Source organism: Lynx rufus, unplaced genomic scaffold (assembly GCF_022079265.1).
Source record: "Lynx rufus isolate CCGP_SWC_20201006 ecotype Redwood Valley unplaced genomic scaffold, mLynRuf1.p SCAF_20, whole genome shotgun sequence".
Taxonomy (NCBI): domain Eukaryota; kingdom Metazoa; phylum Chordata; class Mammalia; order Carnivora; family Felidae; genus Lynx; species Lynx rufus.
Window position 1 is genome coordinate 16,992,979 of NW_025814835.1, and position 11,932 is coordinate 17,004,910.

General features: G+C 52.5%; 1 protein-coding gene across 3 annotated transcripts; it reads right to left on the reverse strand.

Annotated features, from left to right (window-relative positions):
- Nucleotides 1-1,274: 1,274 nt before the first annotated feature.
- Nucleotides 1,275-10,825, reverse strand: GRP (gastrin releasing peptide). 3 transcript variants are annotated; one of them, XM_047086142.1, is made up of 3 exons: nucleotides 10,687-10,825; nucleotides 5,423-5,643; nucleotides 1,275-1,519 (listed from the first exon to the last, which is right to left on the reverse strand). In XM_047086142.1, the coding sequence occupies exons 1-3, from the start codon at nucleotides 10,823-10,825 to the stop codon at nucleotides 1,466-1,468; spliced, it is 414 nt and encodes a 137-aa protein (XP_046942098.1). In that variant the 3' UTR covers nucleotides 1,275-1,465. The 3 variants fall into 3 exon arrangements, with proteins under 3 accessions (XP_046942098.1, XP_046942099.1, XP_046942097.1); XM_047086143.1 differs by having other exon boundaries at nucleotides 1,275-1,498; nucleotides 5,404-5,643; XM_047086141.1 differs by having other exon boundaries at nucleotides 5,404-5,643.
- Between the last annotated feature and the right edge of the window lie 1,107 nt (nucleotides 10,826-11,932).

Here is an 11,932-nt window from a genome sequence, read left to right on the forward strand (position 1 = left end):
TGGAGTGGTTCCAGGAGTATTGCCTTTCTCTCCCTGCCTGAAAGGTCACCGTTACAGAAAGCTCCCCCTAGGTCTGGAACACTGTTTCCATCTTCACGAGTGTCCTGTCGGAGGGCGAGTCCTTGTGATCGGGCTTACCCCTTGATCAACAGCTGCATGGCAGACTTTAGCTGACCCAGTTCTTGGGAAAGACGCCAGAAAAGCCTCAGGAAGAGGAAGGTGGCAGGATGTTGACAACACATTGCACGTAGCTCCCCAGATCTGGCTCTGTTGTAAGTTGTGAGTCAACACGGTTTTAAAAGAAATTAGAACGAAAACATCGCATCTTACATGGTTCTTTGACAATCAAAACAAGAGCGAGACAAACCTCTCTCCTGTTTCAAATGTGATTTCCCTAAATGAAGGAAATCTAAACATATGGCACAAAGCTTTAAAATCTGTTCATGTGTGAATGTCATGATAAATTTGGAACCGGTGAGTGTTACCAACCACCAGGCCGTGTCCTCTGGAAATGGAAGGGAATCTCCCGAATTCATCTTCTCCTCTTGCTGTGAGGCTGGCTAAATCTGTCGGTGGTGACCACTTTCCTCCCAGATTGGCCATGAAGTTTTGAGGAAAGAGCCCTATTTGCTACGCTTAAGTATACTGAAGGGGAGGTTAAAAACGAGACAATGTGGGCAAAGTTGAATGCTGCAGAAAATCTGGTGCCTTTGGATGTTTGAATCCTACTTCCATCTACTATGTGACCTTGGCTGAGTCACTGGACCTCTCTAATGCTGTTTCCTCATCTATTACATGAGGATGCTCCTTCTCAGCTTATAAAACTGTTATGAGGAGAATATTGATAACATTGGCCAAATACGCAGTCATGGTAAAGGCTGAAGAAATGGGAATTATTAAGTGACAAACAGGCCTCTACCTTCAGCCTAACCCGTGTAATGGCAAGGATAAGGGAATATGAGCTTCTAGTTGAAGCCTCTAGAAAGGTTATAAGCCAACTACAAGGATGCAGTAAGCGATCTTCGGAGGGGAGAGTTAAAAATGCAGCCTGCCTTCATCAGTGAGCACACAAGTTCGTTATCAAATTGTTCATTAATCTCTGCCACAGCTTTTCATTTGGAATTGAAATAAGAGCATGACCGGCCCTTTGGACATCGTGCTTACGTTTTTATTGTGAGTGCTAACGGGTTGGGGGCTAGACGCTAATGGACAAATAGCCCAGATGTAAAGAGCGTTCACTGGAAGACTCTTAATGGACAATTAGTTATGCACAGCAAACAAGTTCAGAGCAGAAGATGCCACTCGAAAATTGTGAATTTAGTCCAGGTTGAAAGATACAGGAATGGCTAAGTGTTTTGCACACAGGAAATCTGGTTGGCGATCCAGTGGAATCGATGCGTGTAGAGCACAGTCTCTTAAGGGTTTTGCTTTGCTTCTTTGAGAGAGGCTGTTGTTGTCTGTCAGTTCAGCTGGGGGTCCCTTCCGTCACGTTGAGAATCTGGAGCAGAGAGTCCACCAGCTTGAAAAATACGAGAAAGAGTTAAGCAAACATCGTTCGCGATACTCAAGTTCTAATGCTAGAAGCAAACGCATTCCCAACAAACAAACCATCAGCGTCACTCGGGAGCTTCGTAGAAAAGCAACTTCCTAGGCCTACGCCAGATCTACTGAATTGGAAACTCAGGGTGGAGCCCAGCGATCCGGGCTTTCCGAAATCCTCCAAATGATGCTGAGTACATTCACGCTGGAGAACCACAGCCGTCCCCCCCCCCCCAAGAGAGAGAAACTCGCTTCCTCTTTTTCTGGAGCCCCCTACCTCTTTCGGCTCTTTTTAATTTTGAAATACGTCTTTGTTCCCGTAGAGCACCCTCTATATGCTGAGATGAGAAAACGCTTTTCAAAAAGAGCTTATTACACTTGCCAAGATTCTCAGACAGTTCAGGCTCCCCAATGGTTAGACCAGCCATTTGTTTCTAATAAAGGAATTACTGATATTCTCAGACCAGTTATTACCTGCTCTGTGGCTCAACTGTTTTGACCAGGTGCTAATGAGGCCAGGGCCTGGGGTTCAATTCCCACACCGACCAATTCGTTTTGCTCTTCTCCACAAGCCCAGGCTGTACTATTAAGGGTTCGCCAGCCTGCCTGACGATGCTACCATCCATCTCGCAATATGAGCCACGGGTCATAAAAGGGGCCAGGGGAGGGTGAGGGGAAGAATCCAGGAAGCCCCTGCATTGGCTCAAAATACTGAATCTGAGCTGTCTGGCTCAAGGGAATGGAAGTAAAGCTACAAGGAAAAGAGGAATTAGTAACCTAGGAAGATCAACGCCTGGAGGCGGGGGGGGGGGGTGTCCGTTATTGGGGCGGGAGGAGCTCTCTTGGAGGTGGGGGGTAACTTCACTCTGCTGCCTCAGAGCAACTGTCGGGGCAATCGGAGAATTTTTAGTTATTCTTCAGGACATGTTGCTGCCTCTCCTGTATCTGGAACTTCCCTTGGAGCGTTTCACATATTACAAAATAAAACCTTTCAATTCTCTATGTTGATTTGATGGGGCAGTGGGAGTCATCCCTTAAAAGTGAGGGCAGACTTGCCTTCAAAAAGTTTCCTTCCTTGGGGCGCCTGGGTGGCTCAGTCGGTTAAGCATCCGACTTCAGCTCAGGTCACGATCTCGCGGTCCGCGAGTTCGAGCCCCGCGTCGGGCTCTGGGCTGATGGCTCAGAGTCTGGAGCCTGCTTCGGATTCTGTGTCTCCCTCTCTCTCTGCCCCTCCCCTGTTCATGCTCTGTCTCTCTCTGTCCCGAAAATAAATAAACGTTGAAAAAAAAAAAAAGAATAAATAAACATTAAAAAAAAAAAAAGATTAAGCTTAACCTTGAAAATGATTGGCCATAGTTACTAATAAAGTTCTGGAGCTTATTTGCCAGGACAGAGTGGTCTAGATTCAGTGCACATTTACATAAATCTTTTCTGAACTAAGTAAATAACTTTGTCACCAAAACATAGGAAGATGCTCAGAGTTTCTGACTACAGCTCTGGGAGACTTGGCAAGAGGACTTGATGCTTTATTACCGAAATGGGTGAGGAGAGCATATGTGGATAGAATTTAATTTTAAGAAAAGTCCTTCAGTCCCTGAAAATTCCGGCTGCTACCTTCTGGCAATGCTTGGCTAAGTTATTAAACCTCTTTCTAACACTGAGCGATGTATGGATTTCTAATAGATCTGTTCTCGTGGTACTCCCTCTTTGTGAATAAGATAACTGTAAGGTGTTTTCAATTTGCACATCCACATTCTTTCACGAAGATGGAATTTCCAAAGCAAGGAGGGTAACAGACTCTTTTGGCCTAGGCAACAACGACTCCAGCCATTGACTTTTTTCATATCGCTGGGAAATGTATCCAAAAGAATGGTACCCACGTGTGCAATAGTTAATTATTCAACCTAAGGTGGAATGAAATGGAATGGGCTTTCTAAACTTGTAAAGAAGACCAAAACATAAAAAGATGTAGTAGGAAAGCGAGGCCTGATTATAGAAAAGATGATTTTTTCCCCTCCGGTCACATGAATGCTGATAAACATTGTCCCCCTGAAACACTCACTGTCTGTGACTGCCCACTCAACCCACCCTGTACTACGACCACGCAGAGATCTCTCTAGACCTATTCTTTCATAATTGGCTTCGCTGCTTACAGAATGTTCTTCTGAATATGGCAGGAAAATTTTGATCTTTAAGGACAGAGCTGAATTTTTGTTGAAAACCCTCCAAAGTTATGCAGGGCCGGGTTTGGAGGAATAAAGCAACTCAAAGGGATGTTGTAGTTTCGTTCAAAAATGAATGAGCCGGGGGGGCCCCTGGGTGGCTCTGTAGGTGAAGCGTCCGACTTCGGCTCAGGTCACGATCTCGCGGTTCGTGGGTTCGAGCCCCGCGTCGGGCTGTGTGCTGACAGCTCGGAGCCTGGAGCCTGCTTCGGATTCTGTGTCTCCCTCTCTCTCTCTGCCCCTCCCCCACTCACGCTCTGTCTCTCTCTCTCTCTCTCTCTCTCAAAAATAAATAAACATTAAAATCAAATTAAAACAAAACGCATGAGCTATGAGTGTACGTCCATTTCAGCGTCTGTGAAATTGCTTTGGAGGGTTTTGTGATGGCAATTGTCATTAGTCTTCAAAGGAGAAGGCACTGCTGTTGGACATCCAGCCACAGGAAGTCCATAAAGTCAGCTGACCAAGAAAAGGCCTCAGCCAGGGGCTGAGAAGTCAGTCACAAAGCCCCCCAAGCCCTCGGGGCCATGTCACCCCCCAACAAAGAAGGGAGCCGGTCGTGACACCTAGACCGCAGATGTGAGCGAGAGCATCACTCGGGACTTTGTGCAAAGTTGCTACTTATTTCTGTATCCGTTGATTTAATCCAGATTTTCTTTGTGAATGAAGGCTACTAGAGTCTTCCTCCCGAGGTCCTTCACGCTACTTCTGTAGCCTGCATCCTTCATATTTGAGGTCAGCGAGAACCAGCCGGTCCCCAGGAGACGTCTCACACGGTAGCATACCGTCCAAGGGACACAGCGCCAGCCCCTGCCCTGCTCTCGCCGCTGAAGAGCTATGTGCCTACTCTCTGTTTCCTCACCTTTAAAATGGAGAGAACAGTAGGATTTTCTCGAATCTTCCTCCAAAGGCTGCTGTGAGCACAGAGAAAATGCGGGCAAACTGCTCGGGCCAGTACTTAGTTTAAGGTACAAGTTGCCCATCACTAGGATTGCAAGAATTTCAGTTTTATTATTTTTGCCGTTTATATAAATTTCACGGACACTCCTTCAAGGGTGATGACAATCACCTCATTTGCCGTTGCCTTGCTTCCTCTCTTTACATCTTCTTCTCCTTTCCATCCCATTTCCTGTCTTTGTATCTAAGCAACGCCAATTTGGTATGATTGTTTTCACTTCCCTTCTACAAGAGTGCCACTTTGCGTAAAAGGTCGCAAACCAGAATGCTCTCTTCTAAAAGCCTGCGTGAAGCGCCCCTCCCACTAGTGCTCACCCAAAACAAACATACGAATTGACTCAAATAATTTCTGGCCTCACCATCAAAATATTCTGGGAGGGCCCGGCGGGCTGAAAAAACAAATCTCATCAGGGCACAATCGCTATTAAACACAGTAATTAATAAAACTCCTAAACTGGAGTATGGAACCAATACCCTTCTGAGATGCAAGGAGGAAACATCGCCTATTCTGGTGGAAAGAACACAGAAGTGTCTGCTCGTTTCTCAGCGTGTATGGATGTCTGCCTAATTAAGTGGCTGCGAAGGCCTGCATCTAAACAATTTTATTCTTCTCTGCTCACACCTAACCTCCTTCTGACTCTCCCCAAACACCCCCACCCCACCCCACTTCCCCAGCACATTGTACCTTTACGTTTTGAACCTACAACTTTAAAGGCGCTGCCATCCTGGGGATCCCAAGGGGACTGGCGGATGGCCAGGAGCTCCCTTTGAGGTGGCTGATAGCTTCCGGTCCCCTTTCCTTCCATGAGGCTGAGCAAATTCCTTGCAGCTTCTTCCCAAAGAATATACTGCAGCTGCTGCTTCAGACTCCCCCCTTCATAAACATACGGGGACTCTCTCGTGCTCTTTTTCCCCATCAGGTGCCCTGTAAAAAGAAACACAAAAACAGAATGCCACCGGCTGAGCCCAGGGGAACGAAGAAACCAGAAATTTCAAAGGACCCCCCCCCCTTTAGGTTTGTACTGCTTCCTCCTAGGTGCAGAATAAACAGCATTTTATTATCAGAAGTTAGTTTTGGCAAACGTCTGGCGTCTTCTGTTCCCTGTTCGAAATGTGCGATCAGCTGGACAAAATTTAAAACTGCAACTCAGGGGACCTTGGTTTGGTCCCAGCACCTCGGCTAACCGGCTAGGTCACCTCTGCCAAGTTACTGAGCATCCCCGGGGCTCAATTTCCTCAGCTATCGAATGAACAGGTGGGACTAGACGAGGCCTGAGGAACCTTCCATATCTAAAGTGCCACCGCCGATTCTGTGTGCACCGACTCCTGTTCTCACCCGCGTGACGGAGGTTCAACATCTTCCTCAGTCAGTTATGGACTGCTACCGAAAAGAAAAGCCTTGATGCTTTCTCTCGTGTGATGAAACAAGATGTTGCTCTCCTCTCATCTCTAACACAACTGCACCAAAGGAAGTTTTCATTTCAACTTTCTTAGAATTTGGGCTGAGATTGAATCCAAGAAAGGTGGCTCAGAAATTCTCATTTGTTGGGTATGTGATGAAAAAAAGGATTCGAAACAGGTTCCGAGCAACACGGAGCAGCCCCGTACGTGCAGATTTTTCTCTGGGATGTCTACAAGACTCCGTGAAAGTCTACCGATGGCTCCAGGGATGCGTTCCCGCCACATAAATGAATAAAGGTTGCTGTGCAGGAGGCCAGGCCACTAAAAACGTGGCAATCCATGTAGGCAAGTGGGGATAGCCATAGCGTCAGATGTGGGTATGGAATCCAAGGTCTGCTCTGCTTGCTAACACCTTAGCCCCGTGCTAATAATACTCACATTATCTGACTTTCGTCAGTGCTCCCCTACCCCCATCTCTCTGCAGTGGGAACTTATCGGACTCTTAAACTCCTGAGACTAGGAGACCAACGATGCCTTTGACTGAAAGGTCGCAAGGAAAGCTCTTTGCGGTTCCGATGCTGCCCGGCCTTAGAAGCATTTAAGGTAAACGGCGTGGGAATAATATGTAACAGACCCCAGTCAGTGAACCTGACGAGAGCTCTGTCCGCCAACAGCGACGGCCTTGCTGTGACTTTACGGCAGGCGGGTGTTTACAGGACGTTTCGCTCGATCTACCCCACAATAAGTTGGACGAAAACGAGACTTGTCAAAGGTCACCCACGCGTAAGCGAAGACCCTAGGATTAAAATCAGCTCACAGTCTAGACTCTACCACATGACTCTGCTTCGAAGCGTCTTTGAACTTCCTGAAAATACAAGGCAGGAAGAAATCAGTCTGGGGTCTGGAGAGAAGGGTAAGGCCTACAAAAGGCTGATGTTAGAACGAGGAACCGAGGATCATATATCGGTCGATCGTGACTCCTTAGGTGACTCGGAGACGTTAATTTGGTGGGTATCGGGGAGCCTTCACAAGGGGTTTTACTGAACTGCCGTCTGAACACTTGCCAACCCACTTAGGACATGCCACCCCACACAGTTGGGACGTGCTCCCGACCGAACGAGTGGAATCCTGAAGGCCTGGCACCTCACTTATCTGCTTGGTCACTGGCAGGGGGGGGGGGGGGGCGGGTAGCCACGAAATAACCTTGCTCTTAGCCCTAACAGTGATTACGGGGCACAACTGCTCAGGAAGCAGCGAAGCATTTGGCTTTATTTATATGGAGGAAATTGAATCACGATAATGGGAAGGCAGGATTAGAACCTGAGGCTCCAGTGATGACCTCGGTCCCTCTTGCTCTCCCTCATTGCTCTCATCAGGATGCTAGACCTGAGAAAGGTGTGACTGCCAATGGAGCGGGGGGTGGGGGGGGGCAACGGAGATGTTTTTACAAATAGGAACTACATTGTTGTCATGCCCGAATAATTTGGTGGACTGTTCTGAAACGGGAAGTTAAAGCAATCCTCCCTTCTGTGGCTGATTGAACATAGGACCTTGTGACAGTGTGCATATTTGCACGTTTGGTGGGTGGTGTTCAGACTCCTACCCCCAGATCCACGGTCTGCTTATGAGGACTGGAAGTGCACCATCCACAACGTCCCAGGGAAGCACACACTCCTTGGGTCCTATTTCACTTTGGAGCTGGCAACTACCAACGAAATAACCGTCTCCATGGCAACGTGGATATGGATGACCCGTCCACCTCTATTTCTCCCATCACCGTTTGTTACGTGTCCATATCATAGTAATAGAGACCTCAGCATAGACAAAAGACAGGCCCTTGAAAACAATAAAACCTTGCCCAGAAGTAAAAAAAAACAACAAAAAAACCCAACTTTTGTTCCTTATAATCGCTTAAAAATACCACTAAAATAGCAGGTTTGAAACATAAAGCAATTTTCCTGAGCTCCAAATTTGACGATCACCTCAACTTAGGAAAATATCCATTAAGACATAAAGTGTTGAGCACTTCTAAGGGCTGGGTTTTTTCTGGAGTGATCCTTAAACTATATCTCACAGTTTCTGGGGCAGCCCTACAATGGAAAGGCACCTGCAGCTGAACCCCGGTGTTTCCGAATGCAGCCTGCCAGGACACGCTTGGGCATCAAAGTTAGAGCCACTGCCAGGAGCATTTCATGGGAGCGGAGGGGAGAGTTACCAGTGTCGGTGTGGACCTCTATTTTCATCGCACAAACAAAACATTTCCATAAACATCAAGCCACATAAGAATTTAAGTTTTCCATCTGCTAACTTGCTTTCCGTTGCCACACCATGCCTGTCTCAGCTGCAAGAAGCAATTCCCTTAACAAACCTGCAAATTGGTGCTGACAGCTTCCTCATGGACAGCAATATGTAGCTTTCGTTTGATATAATTAACATGAAACTGCAAGTCTTCAGGGATTGAGGAGGACAGACATTTACTTATGGTAGTGGAGGGCTAAATTTAAAACCTAACAACACCATTCATGCTTATGAGTGCTCAGATTCCCACGGAGAGCATGTCTGTCCAAAGCAAACTTTCTCTCAATCACAATGTTATTTTAGACCCAACTGTGATTTCCTACTTCACCTCCCTCTGTCTCTTGTTCTAATCAGCTCTGGCGCAGCCAGCCAAGAGACAAAAAGAGTGCATTCGAGAACAAATAGGAAAATAAGAAAATTTGGGGTGGCCGCTGGTCAGTATGTTCTAGGAAAGTTCAAGCACCACCAGGAAGGAAGGGTGTTTAAATGCCAGACACCCTAAGTCCCGGGGGGTGGGGGGACAGATGTGCTGTGGGACTACAGCTGTGGAGGTTGGCTTGCATCAGAAACGACCTGACTCTAGCTTCCCAAATAACTCTCTTGTTCTGCTTTTAGCCTGCAAGGGTTACCTAATAATAAGCCTTTTTTTAGTACAAAAATATGGAGGAGCAAAAGGAGATTGGAAATCTGAGAGCGCACTGGCTGATGGCTGGACTGGACGGTGGCCACTCCCTCTAAATTCCCAGAAGCCCCTTTCAAGTATCAATTCTAAGCTTGGCTTCTGTAATGCCTTGCAAATATCTTTCTCTCTTCAAGGGTAGGGGTTTTTCACCTTCACCCATCCCGGCCCCTCCCCTCCACGCCTGCTGGGTTCCGGGTGTCCCTCTAAGATCACAAACACCTTCACCTCGGGGCTGCCCAAACTTGGCAGACAGTTCTTGTAGCCACGATGAAAACGAACTACCCCGTTGCACATCCCCCCCCTACCCCCCGCCGAGTTCTGGATTTCTCTGCCGGCACACCCAGCCGTGGAGCTGAGGGCGTGACAGTTCCAGCCTCACCTCTTCCCAGAAATCCGTCCTGGTCCTCACACCATCTGTGAACCGCCCGATACTTGGATTAGCAAGTGTCTTTCCAACACACCCTCCCACACTCTGAGTAGATGGCTAGAGAACTAGGGAAACACACACACCACCACCGCCACCCCTTAAACCTCTTCGGGATGGACCAGCTTCCCGGGAAGTGTTGGGGCTGTCGGAGGTGGCCCTATGGGGAGGCGTCTGAGGAAGCTGGACGCTACGTATTGGCCAGACGGAGCCTGTGGTTGGCGCGGCGGAGACCCCCGGGGCGACGCTGGGCCAGCGCGAGGCTGCGGGATCGCTACCCTCCGGCCGGTTGCGGGGAAAGCTGTTGAGTGCGCGCCCCGCCGCCCGCCCCCCGGACGTCGCCGGCCCCACCGCCGCGCCCGGTCCTCGCCGCCGGGGTTCGGGGCCGGGACAGCGCACCTCCTGGCCCGGACCCGGAGGCCGGGACGAGTGGGCAGCGGGAAGGAGGAAGGAGCTAGGGGGCAGGGCGAGGTGGCAGGTCTGGGGAGGCGGAGGACAGCGGGGTCTCGGGGGACGGAGAGGCCGGGATCGGCGCCGGGAGCGGGCGCCGCGAGCCTTCGAGAAGGGAGGGAGGGAGGGCCGGCCAAAAGGGCAGAGGAGAGGAAGCGGCCGCCGCGACAGGAGGACCGAGGGAACTGGAGAGAGCCACGGACACGCGGCGGCGTTCCAGCCCCGCGCGCTGAGCAGCCAGGGACCCCAGGACGCGCTCCCACACCTGTGGCTGCGCTCGGCTCCGGCGCGCAGCCCGCGTCCCGCTCCCGGCGGCCGGGGTCCCCAGGGCCCCGGGACGCGCTCGGGGACCCGGCTCCCCACGTCGTTCAAGGACAGGCTGCGACGGCGCGGGTCAAAGGAGGCGTGGGGTCGGCGCGGAGGGAAGGCTGGGCTGTTGGGGCGCCGCGCGCCGACCCGGGTCCCCGCGGGGGAGCGGGAACAGAGCGGGAAAGGACCACCCGCCCGGCCTGAGGCCGCTCGGGGACGTCTTCCCGGGACGCGGAAGGCGGTGGGGGGCGGGAGGGGGGGTGCCGGGCTGGAAAGGTCGGGGCAGACCCTCCCCCCCCCTCCCCGCCGCCCAAAGCCGGCGCCCCAGAAACGCCGAGGGCTTGGGGAGACGGGGCCCGGGCGGCCGCGGTCCCGCCGAGGGCTGCGGCGCGCGGGACACTCACCCACGGCCCAGTGGTTGCCGCGCGGGTACATCTTGTCCAGCGCGGTGCCCGTGCCCGCCGGCAGCGGGGCGGCGGGGCCCCGGGGCGCCTGGCAGAGGACCAGCGCCAGCAGGACGAGGGGGAGCTGGCGGCGGCGCATGGTGCGGGCGGGGAGGCTGGAGTGCGCGCTCGGCACGGAGCGGCGGCCGAGGACCCGGACTCGCAGAGCGTCGCCGCCGCCGCCGCCGCCGCCGCCAGGCCCCGACTTTATACGGCGGCGCGGGCGGGGGCGGGGCGGGGGGCTCCCGCGCCGCGGCCCCGAGCGCTCTGACGTCTCCGCGCGGCGAGCCGAGCCGGGGCGGTGGGGGCAGCCGTCTCCAGGGACCATCCGTCTTCCCGCCGAGGGGGAGGGCAAGGCTGTGTCCACCCTGCCCCTCGCCGCCTCCCCCCGCGCCCCGACCCGGAGTCGCGTCCGCCCGGCCCACGCGGGATTCATTCTGCCCACCCTCGACGCCTCCGCTCCGACACGATTTCCCCAACTCCTCCCCGGCGCCACCGGGGGGTGGGGGTGGGGAGGGGTCTGCCGTGTTAGCTGCCTTCGGATCCTGCGAGGGGGGAGCCGCGACCCCAGGCCGGATCGCAGGGGTGGGGCGGGGAGGAGGGGGTAAGCCCCCGGAGGATGGACGCTTCCAGGCTGGGCTTTACTGGGTGGGGGGCGGGGGGGAGGCTCCAGGAGAGCGAGGGACTTCTGATTCTCACGCCTTTCCCCCTCCGTGGAGCAGCTCCCTCGTGGCGGCCCCAGTCCAAGGACCCTCGTCTCCCTCTTAGGGACCCCCCTTCTCACCACCGCCACCAGCAATAGCCTCACCCCGCCTGGGGTTTCAGAGCCGCCCTTGCCCGCTTGCACGATGAACTGCAGGACGAGCGGGGACGGGTGGGTTGTGGGAACCCAGCTAACGGTAATGTTATTATGCACCTGGCCCCTCTCATAAGCATATTGCTTTCGTCAAGAAGCCGCTTTTATGCCCAGGTCCCTAGGCTGCGTCCACCAGAAAGCTCGAGCTGCCCCTCACCCGCGAGGCACACACCTCTCCGGAGTAGCTCAACTCCCCTCTGCTCCTTGTGTTCTCAGCTGTGAAGAATGGTTAAGGGCGGGACTCCCGGCCCGATGCCCCGGACACAGAGGGGGCGAACGCCCTAGCAAAGCCACAAGAAACAGAAGCTGGTAGGGTGCTGCTGCACGTTCGGGCTGCCAGAGCTGGGGGTT